We start from the raw sequence: 25,167 nt of genomic DNA, 5'->3' as shown, positions 1-25,167 counted from the left end.
AGGTGGGAGTTATTTCCTGTCCTCCAATTGTTATTCTTTCTCTTGTGACAATAACCGATAAATTCTGTGGTACTTCAGTGTGCCACAAATACCCTGTGATACTCGGTCTTTGCCAGAAGCTATTCAACGTGAATGTAAATGGTGAACCACATAAATTTTTCCATCAGCACAACTGACCATGGAAGCTGCTGAGTCCTTGCTGGTATTCCACCCTACCTCTATCCTTAGTCCAAAGTGTCCTGAGGCCAGTTGTAGCTTTGCTGGTTTCACTTCTGGCTGAGATCAATCAACAGATTATTAGATTACATAAATAAAGGATTGGAAAATGTTTCTCTCCTTTGGGTTTATTGCAGTTTGGCCGGTTTATTCCAGAAAATTCAGTCTAAAATTGCTTACGGTTAACACAATTCCGCAAGATAATAACAAATATCTTGGGGAGAACTGGGGACATTGAGACTAGGAAAAATGCAAGACATTGGAATTGTGTCCTCTGAAGTGGGGTGTGTTGTGCAGTTAAGGAGGAAAACCATGCTAAACCTTTCTTCACAGATCCTTGAGGGAAATGGAACGAAAGACATGGCTACTGGGGGAGGTTAAAAAAGAATCTTGCTTATGGAAGTCACAGCGGAAAATGGAAAATCCATCATAGATTTAAATTGAAATGATGTTGCATAAGTAAGATTAGAAGTGGAGTTAAAGGTATTTATTCATCTGGTGGTGTCTAGTGTAGACTCTGCACCTTATGTTCACAGCAAGTCTGATAATGAGGTCCAGGGCAGAAGACATATATCAGGTTATTTTGGGGAACTATGCAGTGGTCATTTGGTGGTTCATGAAGTCTGCTTTACCATTTCATCAAAGCTGATCCATTTCCCTCCCAACCCTATCCTCCTGCCTTCTCCCCATAACCTTTCATACCCTGACTAATCATGAACTTATCAACCTCTGCTTTAAATACACCCAGTGACCTGGCCTCCAACCATCTGGGGCAACAAATTCCACAGATTCACCACCCTCTGGCTAAAGAAGTTCCTCCTCATGTCTGTTCTAAATCTATGTTCATCTGCAGTTTCTGAATGATAAACACATCTACTTCCTGGAAAACAGGAGGAGTCAGGCAGTAAATTTGGGGGAGCATTAAACCCCTTACTTTTCCAAGTTTTCCTCTCCTATTGTGCATAGACTTGAAGAATAAGATTAATGTAAATGGTAATGTTTCATAAGCTGCATTGGGGTGCTGATCTAGTGGATGGGTTCTATTGCGGTGAAGTGAAAGTGACCATTTAAGATGTTTTAATAAATCCAGAGAGATTTCAAAAGCATGTTTATGGGAAATGTTTGTAATCTGTCACTCACAATACTGTTTTCTCCCTGTGAAGATTCACACCTCCTTGATCAATGGCAGGCCCAGTGCTGATGACCCTTCCCCAACTCTGTTGGAGTTTACCTCGGCTCGCTATATTCGCCTCCTCCTCCAGCGCATCAGGACACTCAATGCTGACCTCATGACTCTTGGATATCATGACCCAAGGGAAGTTGACCCAATTGTTACCCGTAGGGTAAGGAAAATGGAACCAGCAAGTCCACTTTTGGCATTTTGACTACTGTTGACAGTGAAATGTTTCAGCCTGTGTATAAAGAGATGCATTTTTTATAGCTCTGCACAGAGGTTTTTGTTTTATCTAAGTGTTTTCAAAATATCCTTTCTTAGAAATTGTTAAAACAAAATGATTGTATTTGTACAATTTTATTTTGATGCCAGGGTACACCGTGGTGCTGCTGCCTCTCAAAAGATTAGTAATCTGAGTTCAATTTTGACCTCCTGTGCTGTTAGTGTGAAGTTTGCATGTTCTCCTTGTGACCATTTAGGGTTCCTGAGGGTGTTCTGGTTTCTTCACTCAAACTAAAAAGTCAGGGTTGGGTTGTTTGGCTTTTGTAAATTGGCAATTGTGTGACCATTGAGTGGTTGAAAAAGAAATGTGTTGACAGAAAAATAGGGATATTAAGTACAGAAAGTTTGAGTAGAGTGATGGGATTGCTCTGTGGGGTTGGCTGAATGGTCTTTATCTTTATACATAAGGGAATCTGTTGCAAACTAGCAACAAATGTCATGAGAGTGTAAGTTGGCTAAAATATAGAGACTTTCTTACCCTTGCTCTTTTTTCCTGAATTAATTTTCAACTGGCTCCTTTGTGTAATGTAAATCTGATGTTTGCATATTCTGTCAATTCAGGAATTCCATGGGGTGAGTTCTCCTGAACACCAGCAGGTTTCAATTAATGCTTGGTTTATTTTTTTTGCATAGTATTACTACTCCATCAAGGACATCTCAGTTGGAGGCATGTGTATCTGTTACGGCCATGCTAGCAGCTGCCCATGGGATGCAAAGCTAATGGTTTGTATTAGATTATCCTCATAAGAATATTGGTCTATCTGTTGCATGATAAGGTTGCAAATGGCCACAGCTTACAGTTTTGATGATATTCGTGTCCAATTTGTATCATTTTGTACCAATTTGTATCTTTTAAAATCTGCTTTCTTAATCCTTGCTTTAAATTTATAACTATCCCGATCTTTGAAATGTTAGCTACATTATTGATTATTTGAGCTGTCTCTCCCCCCCCACCCCGCCGCCCCCCCTCAAAAAGCTCTTAATATGTTAATGTAAATTGTCGTACTTGGGTTAATGTGTTTCAAGTACCTGGGGTGCTAATTAAATCCAAAGTAAACATTAGCAAATCATTATACCTTGTTATTGATTGTCCTACATCAAGCTATTCAGATCAATAATACCCAAAAACGACTTTTTTTTTACCATCACCACAAAATAAACAAAATATTCAGGAAAAACATCTCATATAATTAAAGATATTAACATAAGCGATTAGCTCCATCTTTTATTTTCTACCGAAGGAATCAGCACTCTTTAAGGCTGTGAAGACTGAACGATTTTCACCTATAAAGACTGAAATTTTGATTATAGATATTGATACAAGATTGTAATTAGTAGGAGCCGAATTTAGTCAGAAGCTCGGTTGTTCTAAATGTTCTATTGTAGAGACTAAATGTTGTTCAGAGCTGTTATCTCAAGTTATTGGTCACAATTATGATGTAAAATAGCACAACTCTTGACTGATAAAATATATTTAGAAACTCCTTTAATAGAGGAAGCTATCTAGCACTTGCCCAAGAATAATAAAATTTTTGTTAGTATTGCAATGCTGAGGGAATGAAACAATGAAACAACTTCCCTCGTCTCCAGAAATTCTTCTCAACCTGGAATAGATTTAGCAGTGCTAACTCTCACCACATGCTGTAATGTGAAATTTGAGAATTGAAGAAACCTCTCAAAGGTCCAAATCAGATCATTAAAAAAAATGCATACACATATTCAGAGCTGCTTTTAAATAGTGAATGTTTGAATCATTTTTAGAATCTAATTTTCTCTGAAGTTAGCCACAGAAGTGATATTTAATCTTTGCCCTATTCCATTGTATCTCCTCTTGCATGAAATGACCACTTTAGTTTTCCCTTCTAGCCTGAATAAACATAAGGTGAATGTGGATTTATTTATCCACCATATCACCCTGAGACAGGCAAAGTAGAAACATGTGCTGGCCCCAACCATGGTCAAGTCAAGCGTCGTTGATTAGTTGATGTATATGCAGCTGAAGTTTGACGCCTGTTGATTGGAATGAAATTACTGCATTTGGGTTACTGGAATCAGACTTAGCTTCAGAGCTGAAAAGTAAATGGTGCCTGATGAAGGGTCAAAAATTGCTGCATAATCAACAACTCTTCGATTGATGTCTGAATTGCTCATCCTGCCATAAGCAATAAATGCTGAAAATTAAATGACCCGGAATGATAATTTTAATGGATTTTTAAATAGTGTCTTTTTGTTTTAGAGACTACAATGTCAGTGTGAACACAACACCTGTGGGGAGAGCTGCAGTCAGTGTTGCCCAGGTTACCATCAGAAACCCTGGCGGTCTGGAACCTTTGCCTCGGGCAACACGTGTGAAAGTAAGTTAATAACTTTTGGCTGTGTTTATGGAGGGTCAGGAAGTTCAGCTGCACAGCATCCAGTCATCAGGTACCAGACTACTTCTTAAAGGTGTGGAAGGAGCAAGCTTTCAATGCAGAAATGAACTTTGCTGTCCCCATATTGGGTTCTTCAGGCAAGGCACAGGCTTTGCATCCTTTTTGAAGATTTTCAGAATATTTCCAGTTTGAGAAATAACTCTGTCAGCTTTTTCTCCTCCTTCACCTTGTTTTCTCCCACAGCCTTACCTTCTACTTCTCCTTTACCTTCTTTTCATAACTTACACCATCTTCTTTTCCTTTTTCTTCTCCTGCTTCCTCTTCTCCTTTACCTTTACTGTCCCCTTCTTCTCCCTCACTTTCTTCTTTTCTTACTTCTTCCTTCTAAGCAGTCCTTCAGAATTGAGGACAATTTGCTTCAGGAACGTGGAGCTGTGAGAAGAAAATGTGCAAAAACCATCCTCTGATTGAGATCCTGCCTCTTCCTATTAAACTGACAGAACCATTTCCCCATCCCCTTTTTCCATTGGCATGCAAACCTGCAGTCACTCTTCTCTGACTTTCCAATAACATCTTATAAACCAAATCTTCAATTAGCTGCCAGTTGAAATCAGCAGTTCTTTCACTTACTGAAATAGACCTAATATCAGGTGAGCCTTGGGCCTTAGTTCTCAGGGATCATACTGTAGGATAGAAGTCAAAATTATTTGGGAGATCAGAAAGGGATAGAGTCGGTACGCTGTTTTGAGCAAGAGCAATAATTTAGAATGAGCACCAAGCATTCAAAGTAAAAGCAGCAAATGCTGTAAATACTCAGCAGGTCAGGCATCATTCATGGGGAATTAAGATTTCCGGTTGATGACCGAGTGATTATTTCAAGCATTTTTGTTTTTATTTCAGATGGACAGTTTAAGTTTAATTTAAGAGGCTTGGAATAAAGGGCATGAAGAATACTGTATGAAGGTTCAAAGACCATGAACCAAGACTAATGTTGCATGGGCAAAATTAATAATTAAAAGCAGCTATCCTGACTTGGGTTCTGATGAAGTGGAAATTGGAAGGAATTTCCACTCCATCAGAAAGATTATTTCCATTGGCAACCCGAACAGAATTCAAGAAAGTTGCTCAAGTGTATTGAGGGCTGGGCAATCAAATTCTGGTCTTACCACTAACACCCAGACTTTGCAAAATGAATGAATGAATTAAAATGAAAAGGGTCAGTAACCAGAGGGAATTGGCTTGTTGGGATGAGGAGGGAAGGTCAGGTATATTTTTATTCTTTTGAATGAACAAATTGCAATGAGATGCAATGATCCACAAATTATCATAAACCAGTACAGCCTGTGATGTTGTGCAGATCGTACACAAATGTACTCCCATGATCAATCTAACTTTTCCCTTCTACACAGCCCATAAGCTTCCATTTTTCTTATATTCAAGTGCTTATCTCCTAAACACTAGAGATTCTGCAGGAGTTGGAAATGCAGAGGAACAAGCACAAAAAGCTGGAGAAACTCAGCAGGCCAGACAGTACCTATGCAGAGAAACAAACAGTTGACATCTTGGACTGAGTCACTTCTTCAGGACTGAGAGGGGGAAACCCTTAAATGTCCTATTATACCAGCTTCTACCACCAGCACTGTTCGTGTATTCCAAGCACCCACCACCTACCACTCTGTGTTTATTAAAAAAAAACAAAGCTGCTCTGTTGGAAACATAACTAAAAATTAATTATGCTGTGAATTTCAGACTCAAATCTGAAGTGAAACTTGCCATGATGGGCAATTTCTGTAGATGAATAACCTTTTCTCGGGGCTTCTAGCTGGTTAAAGGCAGCAATTATAACCCAATGTTTCAATGACAAACTCTGCCATCTTCGTCAGGGATGATGCCTGGGCATGTCCAGACTGGTGGTATTTATACCCCTGTAATCCACCTTCCTCATTGGTTAGTCCTCATTCAATCAGGTTTACGCTCTCCCACCTTGTTTACAATTGAATTCCAGTTCTTACTTAGAGTGAGACCTTTGACTTTGTTAAAATTATTTTCCTCTAGTGTTAGGTATAGGTCATTCTTTGAGAAAAGCATGAGGATGTGAGGTTAATGGATGTTTCTTCCAGGGATCGGACGCAGGCCAGATGAGTTGAATGACCTTCTTCCATGTTCTGTGATTCCATGTCAATGTTGTTGAAGCTCCTCTGTCATATTTCCTATTTGAGTCAATTATGTTTCTGTTACATATTTTTAACTTAACCCTAGTATGCAATTTGAGTATGACTCTGAAGACATCCGTCACAGTTGTATTCATTTCTTTGTTAACTAGAGTGCAATTGCCATGGCAAAACAGAAGATTGTTACTATGACCAAAGTGTGGCTGATCGCAACCTGAGTTTGAACATAGCAGGACAGTTTATTGGTGGAGGCGTGTGTGTTAATTGCTCAAATAACACTGCGGGCATCAACTGTGAGACCTGCATTGATGGCTTCTACCGACCTTACAAGGTAACTCTTTATGTTCAAAGGTTCATTTTATCATCTAAGTATGCATGTACAATGCATTTCTGATGTTCGCCATCTCCAGATAGCCGTGACCTACAAAAAAAATGGGAGTTTTTGAGAAGAAAAGCCATTCCCCAACACAAAATACAAAAAGGAGACAAAATTTGCAAACTCCAAAACGCCCCACCCCTTTCCTCACAAAAAATCAGTGACAATAATATCAAATCCCCAGCTCCCTCGCTCGCAGAAACACAGTGAGTCCCATAGCTTTAGCCCAGTTTCCATCATGAACTATCACTGGGCCAACTACCCTTCTGTTCCAGTCTTGTCATATGTGATAATGCAATGACATTACTTCATATAGGCATTTTTACTATTGGGATGGTATTTATATCTTGAAAATGAAGTGAAGATGTAAAAAGTGATGGAGTTTAATTTGCTTTAATTTGCTTATAATGTTATGTTTCTAGGTGTCTCCTCTTAGCCCTGATCCCTGTTTGCCATGTGACTGTGACCCAACTGGGTCCCTGAATACCACTTGTATGAAGGATGATAATCAAGCAGTCACAGAGCAAGGTAAAGTTGATTTCATAACACGTGGCTTCTTAACCTGGTTAACATGAGTACCTATAGACTTTAAGGGCCAATGGATTAATGCTGTGCGACAGAGTACATAACTGGAAAATGAAATGTAGTTTGTCTGTTTTCATAACAATCAAAGGCCCAGTCACCGAAATATCAATGCTGTTGCTCTGTGGGATGTTCTACCTTTCTGAGACAGTCCCTCATGTTCTCCCACTACTGCTTAAATTTCGAAGCAGTCTAGTTCACTTGATTTTCATGTGGCTTCCTCATAACTTGCCATTGATTTGCTTTCTCATTTGTGTATTAGGTCTTTACCCTGGTCAATGCCATTGCCGAGCTGGTTATGCTGGGAGGATGTGCAACCGTTGTGCGTTGGGGTATAAAGGCTTCCCCAATTGCATGCGCTGTAACTGTAGTGTTGTGGGCAGCATCAACGATGACCCTTGTGCTGAACCATGCCAATGCAAGGTTGGTAGATGCTATGTGATGGTGTATCTCCATTTTATATATTCTCTAAGCAATAGTTATGGCTGTATGTAACAGAGTAAAGGTTAATTTTTTGAACAACGCACACAAGATGCTGGAGGAACTCAGTCCTGATGAAAGGCCTCGGCCCAAAGCGTTGACTGTTTATTCACTTTGCTAGATGCTGCCTGACCTCCTGAGTTTTCCCAGCATTTTGTTTGTGTTGCATTGGATCTCCAGCATCTGCAGAACCTTCTGTGTTTATGGTTAAAACAGTGTTTCCCAACCTTTCTTAGTCCAACACCCCCTCCAAAGTACTTTCATACTTGCCAACGCCCATCTGAGGCACAATATACTTTCCGATGACCCTATAGTATAAAAATATTTCTACCTTATGCTAATATGAGAAAAATAGGTATGCCTTAAAATTTTATTTGTCTTTAAGCTCAGCTTACACAGTACCTGTGCACCATATTGCAGCTTCAATATCTATGTGATCCTTGAGCTTGATAGTTTTCAGCAAGAGTCGAAATATTTATTATGTCTGGGAATGTAAGGCTTTTGCTGCACAACTTGAACCTATGTTCAAGCGGTTTCTGTTTTTTGTGAGGATGTGGTTCACTGCACTGAATCCTCTTTCAACAAGGTAGGAGGATGGAAGTGCAATGAAGAGCAGTTTGGCACTTCAGTGACTGCAGATGTAAGTCTGAGGTAGCTTCTTTGACACATATGTCTTGGTCTTGTCCTCTTTTGGAAAAATATTGGAAAGATATTTTTGATATTATTTCAGCAGTTCTGCGTATTGACTTACAGCCCCATCCATTTACTGCAATTTTTGGGTTACCAGTGATGGACTCTAGTCAATTATCCTCTTCAGCTTGCCGTTCGATTGCATTTGTTACATTAATAGCCAGAAGATCCATTTTATTTAAATGGAAAGATTCTAATCCCCCTATAACATTTCAACGGTTTTCCCAAACTATAACATGCTTAAATTTGGAAAAAATTAGGAGTGGCACTATCGACCCTTGGGTTAAATTTGAAGAAAATTGGAGACCACTTATTCAACATTTTCATATGATGTAAGCTGACCTTTTCCAAATCCTTCTCAATAACTTTTTGTTTGTGTATAGAGGACTGGAGTTAATGACAAATGCTGATTTTTAACTGATGAAACATGGCAGCCCAGCTTTTGTTTTGTTTTTAATTTTTTTTTGCTAGTTTAGGGGTTTATTTTTTCTAGTAATAATCTTTTTTCTTTGAATCTTTTTCATGTTTAGTTACTAAGAGATTGGGAGGCTTAAATTACACGTGTTACTAGGTGTCTGTTTATGTATACGTTAACAGTTATTCATGTAATCCTGATCTCTTTGTATCACTATCATAGCTATATTTATCTATTTGAAATGTAATAAAAAATTGATAAAGAAAGAATATAGCATTAATGGTAAGGTTCTTGGCAGTGTGGAGGATCAGAGGGATCTTGGGGTCCGAGTCCATAGGACACTCAAAGCTGCTACGCAGGTTGACTCTGTGGTTGAGAAGGCATACGGTGTGTTGGCCTTCATCAATCATGGGAGTGAGTTCAAAAGCCAAGAGGTAATGTTACAGCTATATAGGAGCCTGGTCAGACCCCACTTGGAGTACTGTGCTCAGTTCTGGTCACCTCACTATAGGAAGGACGTGGAAACCATAGAAAGGGTGCAGAGGAGATTTAGAAGGATGTTGCCTGGATTGGGGAATGTGCCTTATGAGAATAGGTTGAGTGAACTCGGCCTTTTCTCCTTGGAGCAATGAAGGATGAGAGGTGATCTGATAGAGGTGTATAAGATGAGAGGCATTGATCATGTGGATAGTCAAAGGCTTTTCCCCAGGGCTGAAATGGCTAGCACGAGAGGGTACAGTTTTAAGGTGCTTGGAAGTAGGTACAGAGGAGATGTCAGGGGTAAGTTTTTACGCAGGAAGCAGTGAGTGTGTGGAATGGGCTGCTGGCGGCGTCGGTGGAGGCAGAAACGATAGGGTCTTTTAAGAGACTCCTGGATGGCTGCATGGAGCTTAGAAAAACAGAGGGCTATGGGTAAAGCCAGGGTAGTTCTAAGGTAGGGACATGTTCGGCACAGCTTTGTGGGTCGAAGGGCCTGTATTGTGCTGAATATTTTCTATGTTCTATCATTATTTTGGCATAACTGGCAAAATATTCTGCTATTTAATGGATGTGCTTTAATTTTGATGAGAGCAGACATTATAACAGTCATGCTCGAAAAAATTTGCTGGCTGAGGTTTTTGGCTGAGAGATGTTGATGATGAATTACACAATCGATTCAAACAGACTTGGGATTTCTTTTATCATAAATGCCACTAAACCAGCACGGTGACCTGTTGTATATGGTGTTCATCTGTTGTACAAGAAATCATGTTCCTAATTGGAATATTTCTATCCTCAATATACATTTTGAGCTTGTCATAGATTGCTTCACTGTTGATATTTCTTTTTAACTTTTTAAAAAAGAGAATCTCTTCATAAACTCTTTCATTTTTGATAAGCCATACATACACAATTATCAATGCCTCACTGTTTCAGACAATTGACTTATCCAGTTGTATCCCAAATTCTGCTTTTTGTAGCTCAGTGCATACTCAATCTCTTCACTCATTTCGTCAATACATTTCATCTTCACTCCATTTCTCTATGGAGTTACCACTCAGAGGAATTGATTTAAAAATACTAGAATCCATTTTGAGTGATGAGCACAGGCATTATTAATCTTTCACCAATTGTCAGAGTTTTCCACACTTTGCTATCATTTTGGAAATGTTGTAAGAAGCCTTGAAACCACTATTAAGGTCATTTTTTGCTTTCTTGGCAAATGACTCACATGTGCAATGTTTTTCGTATTTATTTCATCTTCTGGAACTGAGTAATACCATTAGTAGCCTTTTCAGAATGTCTTTTATGGAAATATTCCTGCAATCTTGATGGTTTCAGACTTCATTAGACAGTACAGTATTACAAATAAGACACATAGGGTGTTGTTGATCTGACAGGAATGGAATAAAACCATTCACCAGGTGCATAACATTTTCTGTATGCACTTTCTGTAGTTTCTATTTCTCAGCAGAATTAGAATTCAGGGCTTCATCAGCTGCAGACTCTTAGAGCTTGCACCATACATATTTATCCATCATTAATGGGTTTAAATGTAACTAAAATTTAACACAAACTGGGAGTGCCTATTGGATGTTGATGATGGCAGCGAGTTGACATGGTGGAACGATGTAGCGGTACGCAAAGCAATGGCGAGGCGAAGATGAAGATGATCATGGCAAGGATTCAGACTGGAATCTTAATGTAAATTGGGCTAGAGTTGGTGTTCGGCAGTCTACCTTTATACTATTCCAGTTAGTGTGATGAACCAATCATGTAAGATCTCATAATCCCCAAAGATAGTTTTTGACCATTCATATTTATTTGAGGTTGCTTTGAACACTTCAAGAGGAATCCTTGGGGTTGGCAGGTTCACCGATTGGCTCTATTTCACCGTTTGGTTCCGGCCAGGGCTGTATCATTATGTGACCTGTTTTCCACAGAATTGTAGAGAAAGTTGAGAGGGTGTACTTGACTTACTAACTGTTAAGTTGCATGACCTCGTCAAGGGGAACTGTTGGGCACCCTGGTTGCTAATCGATGTATCCCCAATAATTTCTGTTTGTTTGTTAAGTTTGGATGAGGTTGGCAAGTATCAGACGTGTTGTGATGATGAATGCTCACAGCCTGCAGAGTTATGCTTCTTCTTGTGTTCCAGTGCTCATCCTTGTTTTTGGAAGTTTCTGCTCTGCTAATAGTCTGTCAGGTCTTGTTACTCAAGTTAGGGTGCTGCTTACCACCCCCTCAAGAAACTTGAATGCCCCCGACTTCTATTTCCCCTAACGCCCCCTTAGGATATATAACCATGCCCCCATTGGGAACCACTGGTCTAGAACTTAGGGGCATATTGGCTCTGGGTTGAGAGATGAAGAAGTTCTTCACTCAGTTGTTTGTGAATCTTTGGAATTGTCTGCACAACGAGGTTATGGGTGTTCAGTCATTGAATATATTCATGACTGGTTGTGATAAATTTTGCAGTAATAATGGAATCAATGAGCTGAGGATAGAGCTACCGACTGGGATTGAACAAGATCCTTGAGCAGCAGACTCCACAATCTTCACCTTACCTCGCTCTGACTTTGCTCCAACTGTCTCTTCGTTTTTTTCTCTTCCATCTGCCTCCATCTGTAATCCACATGGCAGCATCTCCCAATTCTACCACTCTCCCCACTCCTAGCTGGCATCACCTGCCAATCATCTTGCTCCCTACCCTAGTTCACCAATCACCGAGGGCTCCTTGTCACACCCCTCCTCTTTATACTGACCATCACTCCTCTCCACTCCCAGTCCCAATGAAGGAGTTCGAACCAAAATGTTGACAATTTGTTCATTCCCCCTGAGTTGCTGCTCAACCTGCTGAGTTCTCTCAGCAGATGGCTGTTCCGGATTCTAACATCTGCCATCCCTAGAGTCTCTCTTCCCTTCTGCAAGAACTCAATGGTAGAGCAGGTTAATGACTCCTGCTTCCATTTCATTTCTACTACTATATCAAAAATAAATTCTTATGTTCTGCAACACCCTCTCACATAAAGCGTCGTCACATTCTTGGGCTTGACTTTACTTGTGGAGGCACATAGCTGTTCATTTGTGGGCAATGCTGGAGAGGCGAACATATGTTTCCTGCCCCGCCACTGCATGCGAGGAGTTGGGCTTGAGTCACTTCCCTAACCGCAGCAGGCTTCTAGTGAAGGGTCAGGACTATATTCTGGGAAAGTGTGTTCTAGGCTTTAGACACCATGACGATGAAAGATCGGTAATATAATGGTGCGTGACTAGGTGGGTAACTGCTGATGGTACAGTGCCAGTAAGCTTAAAGTACACATCCTTCTGAAGAGAATGGTTGTGGATTCACAACTTGTTCATACAATTTCCTAAGCCAAGAAACCACATTAGAATCTCAGCAACAGAGCTATACACTTAGTGGCTACTTTATTAGGTACATCTGTACACTCGTTCATTAATGCAAGTATCTAATCAGCCAATCCAGTGAGCAGCAGTTCTATGGGAAAAATGCCTTGTTAATGAGAGGTCAGATGAGAATGGCTGACCGGTTCATGCTGACAAGAAAGTGGCAGTAACTCACATACCCACGCATTACAACAGTGGTGTGCAGAAGGGCATCTCTGAACGCACAACATGTCAAACTAGCAGCAGAAGACCATGACCATATACTTTGTTAAGTACTGGAGGTACCTACTAAAGTGACCACTGTGTGTATCTGTACCTGGAATATGAGCAATCCATCTTTTTGAAGATGGTGAGTGTACTCCTTCAGCCCAAAGAAAAGCTTGTTTGAATAGTTATCACTCAGGCAGTGATACATAGGATTTGATTTACAAATGTTGGAGCCCTTGGGAAACCTGGAAATGCTTAAAGCTGCTCTTGGTCCATTTACCAGTTGGCTTCACACACTCTCACCTGATTCTTGATCCATCACTAAAGGGAACTCCATCTTATCTCCTTACATTGGAGACACCAAGAGAATGCAGATGTCTTGAACTTCCCCAGTTGAACATCACTAGTTTCTCCACTGTCTCCAAGTAATTAAGGTTCTCCATCCTTAAATAACCCTAGCAAATTTCTTCTGCATTCTTTCTAGCATGTAAATCATAAAAAGCTAGCAGCCAGGTCCAGCAAGTAGTTAAAAAAGAAGAATAGCCCTTAACATAGCAGTGGCGTTATCGGGGCACTGTCATGTCGGTGTTTCTGTAGCAAGCTATCCTTATTTTTACGAGGCTGAGTTGCTAGCTTGACACTCAATCCGACTCGGACTCGAACTCGGGAACCTTCGCTCAGGAGTCTGGCGCTGATATTATTGCACCACCAAGCGGGACAAATAGTTAAAGTGGCAATGAAAATTCTTGCTTTCATTGCAAAAGGGTTGGAGTTTTAAAAATTGGGAGACTTTGCAACTTCTGTCACTGCTGATTGTCGAAGTCAGAACTGATGTTGATTATTTTAAGCTTGTGTTGTATAAGTCATTCTTCGCATATCATCATTCCCGGACATAGAATAAAAGGATTTTTGAATTGCAGAGAAATGTGGAGGGAGAGAACTGTGACCAGTGCAAGTCAGGATTCTATAATTTGCAAGAAAGGAATCCAGAAGGCTGTACAGAATGTTTCTGCTTTGGACTGTCTGGAGTCTGTGAAAGTATTTCCTGGCCTGTTACCCAGGTAAGTTTTAATTGGTTAACTGAACTTTATTCATTTACATTTGTCCTTGTAGAACTGAAATATGAAAGTATTCTTATTGATGCTGGGGAAAAAATGACAATACAGACCTTTATTAGTCCAGCCTCGTTTGTGTAGCGGAGGACAGTGAAATAGGGCTGGATGTACTTCAAGTCTGCTTCATTTAAAGATGTTTTAAACATTGCTCTTCTGGATCAGTAAGCTGAAGCTACAGTGGAAGTTATTTCAATGGTTTGGTGCTTCTAGTGGTCAGTGACTGTGTTGCAAATTTGTTTTGTAAGGGTACACAGTCTATTAACTCTCTTTTTAAACTGTGAAAACTGTACGGAGGAAAATTACATTTATTTTATGACACTTTTGTGTCTATAAATTGCCTTGCAGCTTTCTCAGTCATTGCCCAGAGCACTGAGATTTCACATAAAGATCATTCAGTCATTCTCAGACCTAGAATAAAAATACCAAGCAAGTCAATAACACAAGATGAATTGAATTCCTGGCCGTTAAGAGCAAGAAGGGGCAAGATGGCAAGATGAGAGGAAGGAGTTTTAAAGGGTGCTTGGAAGGTTAAGTAGTTTTACGCAGAGTTAATTTACTATGTTTAAGAGACATTTAGGCAGGCATTTATAGACAATAGACAGTAGGTGCAGGAGTAGGCCATTTGGCCCTTCTAGCCAGCACCACCATTCACTGTGATCATGGCTGATCATACACAATCAGGACCCCGTTCCTGCCCTCTCCCCATATCCCTTGACCCCGCTATCTATAAGAGCTCTATCTAACTCTCTCTTGAATGCATCCAGAGACTTGGCCTCCACTGCCTTCTGGGGCAGAGCATTCCACATATCCGCCACTCTCTGGGTGAAAAATAGACAGAGAATTAAATAGATAGACAGAGAAGGATGTACTTAATGCAGGCAAATGGAATGAGTGCAGATGAACAAAAATTTCAGTTTGATTGACTGAAGGGTCTATTACTGTACTGAACTCGACTCTTACGATTCAGTTAACATTTAATCTGGGTATGTCTTTCTGCTAAAATAAACGTCTGCCTTTGTTACAGCATTCCAAACTAAAAACAAGTACATCTCTGTTCCGGAATTAGGACCTTTTTTCTGTTATTTAAGTAAAACATTGCATTACCCCCAGTTCTTAATTTAATGGCTCAGAATATTAATTTTCATTATCATTACTTTGTAAAACTAACAGCAATGTTTTAGCATCCACTCACCTTCATGAATGTGGAAATCTACAAATTGCTCCTCTGTAAGGTGATCAACTGCAGGCTATCAGAAGTTGCAATCAATATACAATCAGTGATTTGGCAAGAAGTTCAATTTCTAAGCAATAATCAAAATCCCACACCTTGTTTAAATGGGGGTGGGTGAGCAACTTAGATTGATTAATGTCCTAATTACTACTGTACTATACCTCTGCACTCAGATATAATTTTATAATGTATTCTAAAAGGTTTGTTTACAGTGTTCTACCTTCAGCCTAACCTCTCATCTGCATACTTCAAAATGCTTCAGATATTACAAAAAAATGTCTGTTAACTGATTGAAGCTTAAACCCTATTGATTTGCTTGCTGATGCCATAGTTGTCTCCTGCTAGCAGGGTACCATATATCAATCAAGGAGAAGCCAAAGATGAATCTTTTAAAGCCAGATTTCTTTGAAGTCATTTCCTGAATGGAAAATCCACATCTAAGCAGCAGAACTCCCTCTGACTTCAAGTTCATCCTTTGTTCTTTATTAGGTTGTTAGTCTTGATGACTGCTAGGAGTGGGGACACATTGCTTCCATTTGGGTTTTGTGAGTTGATGTAAATGTGAACAGCGAGTAGCTGACGGAATGAATCATTTGTGAGGTTACAGGTCAGACTGCTGGTCTCTGTGCTCCCACTACATGCTTCCTCTGGTGGAGGAGTCTTAAGACCAGAGGGCCCAGCCTCAGAATAGAGGGGCGTCCTTTTAGAATGGAGATGAGGAATTTCTTTTGCCAGAGAGTGGTGAACCTGTGGAATTCTTTGCCACGGGCAGCTCAAGAAGGCCAAGGCTTTATGTATATTTAAGGCAGAGTTTGATAGATTCTTGATTGGTCAGGGCATGAAGGGATGTGGGAAGGAGATTGGGGCTGAGAGAAAAATTAGATCAGCCTTAATGAAATGGCAGAGCAGACTCGATGGATGAAATGGCCTAATTCTGCTCCTATATCTTGAGTCTTAATGGTCTGTGAGCTTCCCAAAAGCTCCTGCTCCACGTTGGGTGACATACAACCTGAGAGCTTCTCAATTCCTCAGATGGGTTCTATGGTATCCTCAGGCAAAGGGTTCTGTTTCCTAATCAACACCTCCGTGTGTTTGGATGTGATAGCCCGAATGATTCCTTGCTCACAGAGTTTGGAATATCTAGCAGTGAAGTGTCAGTCATATTACCTGCCATGAAATTCACTTCCTGATGGCACTCTACATCCAGCTCCATGAAAGTGTGAAGCCGGCACTCAACAAGCTATACTCCCTCGTCAACAGCCTTGAACCACAACGCCTTCCTCGTCATTGCCAGTGACTTTAACCAGGCCAACTTCAAGAGTTTTTTTTACCGAAGTTCTATCAGCCTATCTGTTGTCCCACCAGGACCCCAAATACCTTTGACCACTGTTATACAACCATCAGCGATGCTGACTGCATCCCAGGCACTGCTCCCTCTCCTCACATAAAAAGCAGAAGATGAAATGTGAGGCTCCAGTACAATAAGTTATTCAATTCAAGTCTGAGGAAATAGATGAGCTTCTATGAAACTGCATTAATTGGTAATTATCAATGTTCAAAGACCCAGCACAGATACTATCAATACGTCTGTTCAGGATTTTATATCAATGATTATAGTCTGAGTGTTCCCAAACCTTAGATGAACTGGGACATTCATTCCCTGCAGAAGTCTAGGACTGCAGCTTTCAAATCAGGTAACTAACAAGACAAAGGCAGACTACAAGACAAAGTTGGGCAGAATTGCCAACAACAGTGGAACTCATTTGATGCATGTTTTGAATAGATGGAGATTGGCATGTCACAACTCACCCAATGCACCTCCAGTGCACCTGAATCGATAGTCTCACTGTGGCCATAAGATTAGTGTTCCGGACAGTGAATCTGCAGAAAGGAATTGGTCTGGATAGGTCCCTGGACATGTCCCAAAATCCCGTGCAGATCAATAGATGGTATTTATAGACATGTTTAACCTTTCCTTACCTTATTCTGAGGGCTCCATCTTATTTAAGACGACCATTATCTTTTTGGTACCTAAGAATAGGAAGGTAATATGCTTTAATGATTACCATCTGGGGGTGCTGACATTCCCCATCATGAAGTTGTTCAAGAGGGTGATCATGACAAGCATTAACTCCAGCCTCCCAGGCAAGTTCACAACACTGTCAGAACAGGGAGATGCCATCTCCCTGACCCACTCAACTTTGGCACCTATGGATAGTAAAGAAACCTACATTAGACTATTTTCTACAGTTTACCCTTCAGTACTATAATTCCAAGCAATCTTATCTCAGATTCCTAGACTTCTCCCTTTGCAACTGGACCCTTGACTTTCTGACTGCAATCAGTAAGGATAAGCAGAAACACTCCCATCATGGTTATTCTCAAAATTGGTGCTGTACAAAGTTGCTCTCCTCTCTATACACTCTGCTGTCTATAACTGGTCAAAGTCCACCTAGAAGTTTTCAGTTGATATTCCATAGGGCCATATCTGAGATATCGCTGAGTCAAAGTATGGCAAGGAGATGGAGTCAAGATAACCTTTCCCTCGATGTCAAAACAAAAAGCAAAATATTGACTTCAGGAAGGGGGAAGTGCAAATGCTCCTGTTTCTATCAATGGTGCTGAGTTCGAGAGGATTGGGACCTCAAAGTTCCTAAGAGTGGACATTACTGTCTACATTAACCTGTCCTAACTTAACCATGTTGATGCCACAGTCAAGGAAGTTCACCAGTGCCTCTACTTCCTCAGGAGACTGAAGAATTTTGTCCCATTTGACCCTTAGCAATTTTTATCAATGTACCATAGAAAATATCCTACCTGAATGCATCAGAGCTTGGAATGACAGCTGATCTATCACACCCATAAAAAATTACAGATAGTTGTGGACACATCACGGAAACCACTCCTCTCCATGCACTTCATCTATACTTTTATCAATTTAGGCAGCTGCATTTGAGAAGGTGACTCCCATAATAGCTTCCAGCTGTTCCAGTGATATCAAAGGGGGCGATGAGAACGGCTGCTGATGCTCCAGCAGCACACTGGGTGCAGGCTCCCAAACGCTAGGTACAGCTGCATGCCAGTCCCACACTGTGGGCACTCTGCCCAAGCCACACGCCTCCACAGTCGTGAGCCTTTGAACAGCCCACATTCGCAATCTGCAACCCTCCAAATTCAGCTGGATATATGGATAACATTTGTGAAACTTCGGTGCAGCATCTGGTTAGATCGGATGTTTTTATTGTATCCTGAGTGAGAAGGTGAAAGCTGTGCGGCTGCCTCCTTTGTGGGTGCATCTGGTGGGTGGGGGGGGGGGCATTGTTTCTGTAAAAAAAAGACACTTGCTTAAGATAGAGATAGGCATGAATTTCTTCTGGTGGGCACTAACTTTTTTGGAATTCACCAGAGGGTTGTTGAGGCAGAGTGGAGATGAGTAGAATTTAAAATACAACGGAGATGTGGAATGATACCACATGGAAACAGAAACTTTGGCACGACTTGTCCCATTGACCAAGATGTTAATCTGAGCTAGTCTCGTTTGCCCACCTTTGGTCCATACTCCTTTAAGCCAGAGATTACCAACTTTTTTATGCCATGGACCAATACCACTCAGTATTTTTCCCAAGGGAAAGAGAATTAAAATCTAGCACACATAGGTTTACGGTGCAAGGGGAAAGGTTTGGAACCTTTGCTCTGAACATTTCCTTTTCAATTGTCTTTTAAAAATTGTTGTTACACTTCAATCATTTCCAATGACATCTAATTCCATATATCCAACACTTCCTGCATGAACAAGTTGCCCACCAGGTCCCTTTAAAATCTTTTCCCTTGCGCCTTAAACCTACGTGTTTTAGATTTTAATTATCTTTCCCTGGGAAAAATACTGAGTGGATTCTCCCCAGCCACACCCCTCATGATTTTATACACTCTATAAATCGATCTCCTACATTCCAAGGAATATAGCCCTAGTATGCACAACCTTTCCCTATGTTACTCAGGCCCTCCAATCCTGACAGTGCTCCAGTGAACCTTCTTTGTACTATTTCCAACTTTATGATGTCTTTCCCAGAACAGGGTAACTGCACTCACTATCCCAGGTATGGCTTCACCAAAGTCTTGTCCATTTGTCAAAGTGGAGTTTATTGTCATCTGCACAAGTACATGTTTGTACAATTATGATGAAAAACTTGCTTCCGCATTATAAGCAGAGCGTCAGAGACAAAGCATTGACAAAAACATGAATTCTGCAAGAAAGTACAATATTAGAACAAAAAAGGTATATTAAAGTGCAAAGTAATCGCAATGTTGCCCTACTGAGGTAGTGATAGAACACATGGTTCTATTTCCCTTGAAACTCACTGCGTTCACTAGAAAATGCATTACTTTCAGAATCAAAATCAGGTTTATTATCATGGGCTTATTTCAGCAGAATTGTTGTCTGTGACAGTAGTATATTACAAGGTGGATAAAAACCATAAGTTACAACTTAAAAAAAAACAAAAAGTTTAGAGAGTAATTGTGAGGTAGTGTTCATGAATTCATGGGCTGTTCAGAAATCTGATGGCAGAGGAGAAGAGGCTGTTCCTAAAATGTTGAGTGTGCATCTTAATGCTCCTGTACCTCCACTCTGGTGGCAATATTTGCAACATAACATCCTAAGTCCTATACTCAAATGTCTTGGTTGATGACGGCTAGTACACCAAATGTGGTCTGCATCCCTCTGTCTACCTGTGATTACCACTTTTAAAAAAACTATGTACTTGTACTCCTGAGTCCCTCTGTACTAGAACACTCCTCAGGCACCTACCATTACTCTGGAAGTCAGGAGGGTAAAGGATTATGGGTAGAGAGAGCAGAGTATTAGTGTTGAGGCCAAGATTAGATATGTCATGATCCTTTTGAATGGTGGAACAGGCTGAGGGAGCAACTGGCCTGCTCTTATTCATGTTTGTTATGTTCCTAATCTGCTGATATTTAAAATTCTCTTTGGTAACATCCAATGAAGATAACTGATTTAGATCTTGCATGCTTTGTGGTGTTTAGTTCTCTGATCTTTGAACCCCCTTCCAAATCGATTTCTCAATGTCAAGACAGTTAGTCATGATCTAATATTGCAGAGATGATCCCTTAAAATGTGAATACAGCAGCAGTAGTTTCCAGATTTTATGAGGGTCTTTATTGAGAACACTTACTTGCCTTGAGCCTGCAGAATTTCTTTGCCTGTTTCCAGCAATTCAGCCCAACATTCAACAAGCCTCTGTTTGTATTTTGCAACTGGTGTCTTCTAAGCAATTTCTCCCAAATTGGTCCACTGACCACAACCAGCTTCTCTAAATTCACCATGTTTTCTGGAGAATTGCCTTTGGATATTCAAAAGTACTTTTATGTCAACCATCCCAAGAAGCAGAGCACAGAGAACCACTAATTATCATTTCTGCTCCAATAGCTAGTTTAAAAACTGGCCCAGCATGTAAAAATAAATTGATTTACTTCTAGCTTCAAATCAGTACAAAAAAGCTGTATGAATCAAGCTGCTAACATTCTAAGCACTTGTCCTTTCAAGCACATAGAAGTTGATTTATTCTAATGAGCAACAAATTAGTAAGGTATTTATTTACTAATTTTCTGCAAAGAAAGACCGTCCTAATTCATTAATGATTATCATTTGCTATGCCTTTTATATGCACTGGAATTGTTGACCCATTGATGAATGTTACTGTTATAGAAGTACCATGTCGATATCTAAAATAAATGAAGTACTGTTCTTTCAAAGATCATGGATGTTACTGGATGGAAAGAGACTAAACTTCATGACGTAGGCCGCCTGCAACTTCTCATCAACAATACTGAAACAAGGAACCTCCAGCCAGTTCTGTACTACTGGACAGCTCCAGAATCCTACATGGGTAATAAGGTAATGGCATGGTTCTGCTTCTAACCCTTTAGTTTGAAATTGGATATTCTGAGATTGTACACCAAAGAAGTTGTGAAAAAAAATGGCCAACAAAATCTTATTAACAAAATGAAAAATAAATAGCTTGACAATTTTAGAGACGTTTTTAGACAAGGGATGATGGCCATTTATGCATGAAATTCAGTAGAAGAGGTATTATTAGCCACTGTAGTCCAGACAAAAATGCTTCACCTGTATATATATCAAATAATAAAGAAAAATGTGTAAAAGAAGTAGAAAAACAGTATTTGTTAAATGTTGAGAGATTGAAAAGTGTTATACATGGGTATCCTTGTACATGAATATTAAATATATTGATTTTGAAAGTAATTGAAAGGGCAAATGAAATGTACAATAATGGTACGATAACAGCCTTTAAAAGATGAATGGATGTGAATGGTTCAGAGGGATATGGGCCAAATGCAGGCTAATTGGACTTGCTTAGGTGGGTTCTCGATCAGCATGAATAAATAGGATCAAAGGGCTTGTTGCCTTGCTGTATTACTCTATGACTCAATGACTACATGTTGGGTTTCATTGCTAGAGTAAAGAATAACAGGAAAATGTCACTGAATTTGTAAAGGGTCTAGTCAAACTATCTGGAATGCTGCACACAGACATGATTCCAATATAGAGAGCGTGCAATCAAAATTCACAGGTCGGCTCCTTGGATGCAGGTTTGCTTATGTGGAAAGATTATGCAGAGTAGAATGAAAACTCTCTGGACTTCAGAAGAATCAGAGGTGGCCTCAATCAAATCTACAAAATTCCAATTGAGTTTCACAGGGAAGGTGCAGGGATAATATTACACCTGGCAGAAGATCTGGAAGCGGAGATGACAATCTCAAATGGTTAGAGGTTTGGGAGAATGGGAGAGGAAAGTTGTTCATCCAGAGGATAGTGGATCGTACCATTCCCTGCTCATGAGCAGTGGAGGATGAGCCACTGACCATATTCAATGCAGACTATAGTAGATTGTTGAATGTTACAGAAAGCAAGAGGTATTGGATTGCCAAGGAAAATTATGCTGAGGTAGAAGATCAGCCATGCTTATTGAATGAACAAGGAATCAGAGGAACTACCCCCTTGTATTTCTTACACCCTTATGGCAGCAACATTTAAGCCATTGTAGTGGGAGGATGGGGTAGAAAGTGAAGAATGTGGATTGAAATTTAATTGTACTCCAATTAATGATGCAACAGGATGAAGAAGAAAAATTGACTGGGAAGACAAAGTGAACAAATATTTTTCAATATAACTAACAATATTTTTGAAGCAGTTTATTTGGAATCATAGTTCAGAAGATAATCATTGTAACTACACAAACACAAGGAAATCTGCAGACGCTGGAAATCCAAGCAACACACACAAAATGCTGGTGGAACGCAACAGGCCAGGCAGCACCTATAGGGAGAAGTACAGTCGATGTTTTGGGCCCAGATCATTCGTGGAGTCCTGACGAAGGGTCTCGGCCCAAAACGTCAACTGTACTTCTTCCTATAGATGCTGCCTGGCCTGCTGCGTTCCACAACCATTGTAACTATCAAGCTTGTTCCACCACTTAACTAGGTCGTTGTTGTTTTGTGGCAGCAGTACAGTGCAAAAACATAACATTACTATTAAATTATCCAAAAATAAATATTATGAAAAAAGATAATAACGTGGTTCATGGATTGTACAGACATCTGAATGTGGAAGGGAAGAGGCTGTTTCAGGATTATTTAAAGTGGGTCTTCAGGTTCTTGTACCTCCCCCATTTGAGTAACATGAAGAGGACATGTCCCAGATGGTGCGGCTCCTTAGTGAAAGATGCCGCCTTCATAAAGCACTGCCTCTTGAAGATAAACTTGATATTGGGAAAGGGAAAATGTCGCGAGGCATTTCCTGGTCATTGGTGAGGTCTTATAAAAAGTCAAACTTTATAAATGCAAAGAGAGCTTTTCAAAATCTGATGCCAGTTTCTTGTTCACAAGTAATCTGTGGAGATTAATAGCATGGGAGAAGCCCTCAAATGAACATCATTTGTCTCCTTTCCAGCTGACTGCATTTGGAGGATACTTGAACTTTACTCTGGTGAATGATTTTCCAGTGGAAGGCGTTGGTAATGAGCTATCCTCCAACATTGGTGTCATCATTCAGGTAAGGATGCCAGAAATCATTACCGAACTGTGATGCTGGAAATCTGTGCACTTTTCACATATTCTTTGTAGAATCATAGAGGTTCGTAGGAAACCTTCAGGAATGCTCATCTCAGTTTCCATTGCTGGTCTATAGCTGAACAAGTTCTGCCGCTTCGTATCCACATCTGTTCATTGCACTTCTTTCTCATGGTGGATAACTCAGGGAATCACAGACCTAAACTGAGGCCATTTTAAAGAGGGGAAGGCTCCTTCCTGGATCCAGTCATGAAAAGAAATGGCTATAGTTGTTAGAAGTCAATCATCTCAGCTCCAGGACATAGTTACATGGCCCAATCCTTGCCCACCACTTCATCAAAGATCTAAGATTCATTTTAAGGTCAGAAACGATAATTGTTCAAAGTAGACTTACTAACAAAGTACATACTTGTCACCACATACAACCCTGAGGTACATTTTCTTGTGAGCATTCACAGTAAATACAAGAAACACTATCGAATCAATCAAAGACTGCCCTCAACAGGACAAATCAATGTGCAAAAGACAACACACTGCAAATACAAAAAGAAAAAAAATATATAAATTAAACAAACAAAAACAAATATACAAACAAGAAAGCAATAAATGTTGAGAACATGAGATGAAGAGTCATTGAAAGTGAGTCCATAGGTTGTGGGAACAGTTCGGTGATGAGACAAGTTGAGTGAAGTTATTGCCTCTGGTTAAAAAGCTTGATGGTTGAAGGGTAATAATCGTTCCTGAATCTGGTGCTGTCAGTCCTGAGGCTCCTGTACCACCTTCGCAGCAGCAAGAAGAGGCCTGGCAAAGGTGGTGAGGATCTCTGATGATGGATGCTACTTTCCTACGACAGCATTTCTTGTAAATGTGCTCAGTGATGGGGAAGGCTTTACCCGTAAGGGACTGGGCTGTATCTGTTAGGCTTTTCCATTCAAGGACATTGGTGTTTCCATACCAGGTTGTGATGCAACCACTTGATATACTCTCCACCACACTTTTATAGACATTTGTCGAGCTTTAGATTGCATGTTGAATTTTCACAAATTTTTATGGAAGTAGAGGCTCCGCCATGCTTTCTTTGTAATAGCTGGGCCCAAGACAGATCCTCTAAAACAACAGCACTGAGGAATTTAAAGTTGCTGACCCTCTCCATCTCTGATCTTCCGATGAGGACTGGTTCATGAATCTCCGTTTCCTCCTCCTGAAGTCAATAATCAACTCTTTGGTCTTGCTGACATTGAGTGAGAGATTGTTGTAGCACCACTCAGCCAGATTTTCAGTCTCCCTCCCTGTATGCTGATCCATTACAGTGTTTGATTAAGCAACGACAGAGGTGTCATCGGCAAACTTAAGTATAGCATTGGAATTGTGCTAAGCCTCACAATCCTAAGTATAAAGTGAGTAGAGCAGAGGGGTAGCACCCAGCCTTGTAGTGCACATATGCTGATGGAAATTGTGGAGGAATGTGGAATGTTCTTCCATGGCTGCCTTTTGCAAGATGTTTAGGGAGAGACCAATAAGTGTCAACTAACATTTGTGCCACGTAATTTCCAGGCAATACACATCTGCAACAAATGTCTATCAATCTTCCCTTTGCACTCAACAGCCTTGACCATCAACATCCTGAGAATGCATTATCACTGACCAGGTGCATTTTCTGATTACCAAGACAGTTCAATGTCTAGGTATTCTGCAGTGAGTGACTCACCTGAAAAGTCCCAAAAGCCTTTTCAACAGCTACATGACTAGGTCAGGAGTGTAATACTGTCCACTTGCCTAGATGTGGACAGTATTTAACTCTCAAGAAGCTCAATACCATCAGGTAAAGCAGATCACGTGATTGGAAGCCTACCCCATCA

At 40.3% G+C, this 25,167-nt stretch overlaps 1 protein-coding gene across 2 annotated transcripts in view; it reads left to right on the top strand.

The window, feature by feature from the left end:
* The window catches only part of lama1 (laminin, alpha 1), a 340,811-nt gene that overhangs the window by 123,046 nt on the left and 192,598 nt on the right, over nt 1-25,167 (top strand). For both annotated transcript variants that reach the window (XM_059975999.1, XM_059976007.1), the window contains 9 exons: nt 1,380-1,559; nt 2,306-2,395; nt 3,909-4,026; nt 6,368-6,546; nt 7,014-7,119; nt 7,436-7,596; nt 13,774-13,914; nt 20,973-21,113; nt 23,190-23,291. In XM_059975999.1, coding sequence (XP_059831982.1) covers nt 1,380-1,559; nt 2,306-2,395; nt 3,909-4,026; nt 6,368-6,546; nt 7,014-7,119; nt 7,436-7,596; nt 13,774-13,914; nt 20,973-21,113; nt 23,190-23,291 — 1,218 coding nt within the window. The remainder of the gene's footprint in view (nt 1-1,379; nt 1,560-2,305; nt 2,396-3,908; nt 4,027-6,367; nt 6,547-7,013; nt 7,120-7,435; nt 7,597-13,773; nt 13,915-20,972; nt 21,114-23,189; nt 23,292-25,167) is intronic.

Source organism: Hypanus sabinus, chromosome 1, assembly GCF_030144855.1.
Source record: "Hypanus sabinus isolate sHypSab1 chromosome 1, sHypSab1.hap1, whole genome shotgun sequence".
Lineage (NCBI taxonomy): Eukaryota > Metazoa > Chordata > Chondrichthyes > Myliobatiformes > Dasyatidae > Hypanus > Hypanus sabinus.
This window is presented reverse-complemented; position numbering and strand designations above follow the sequence as displayed.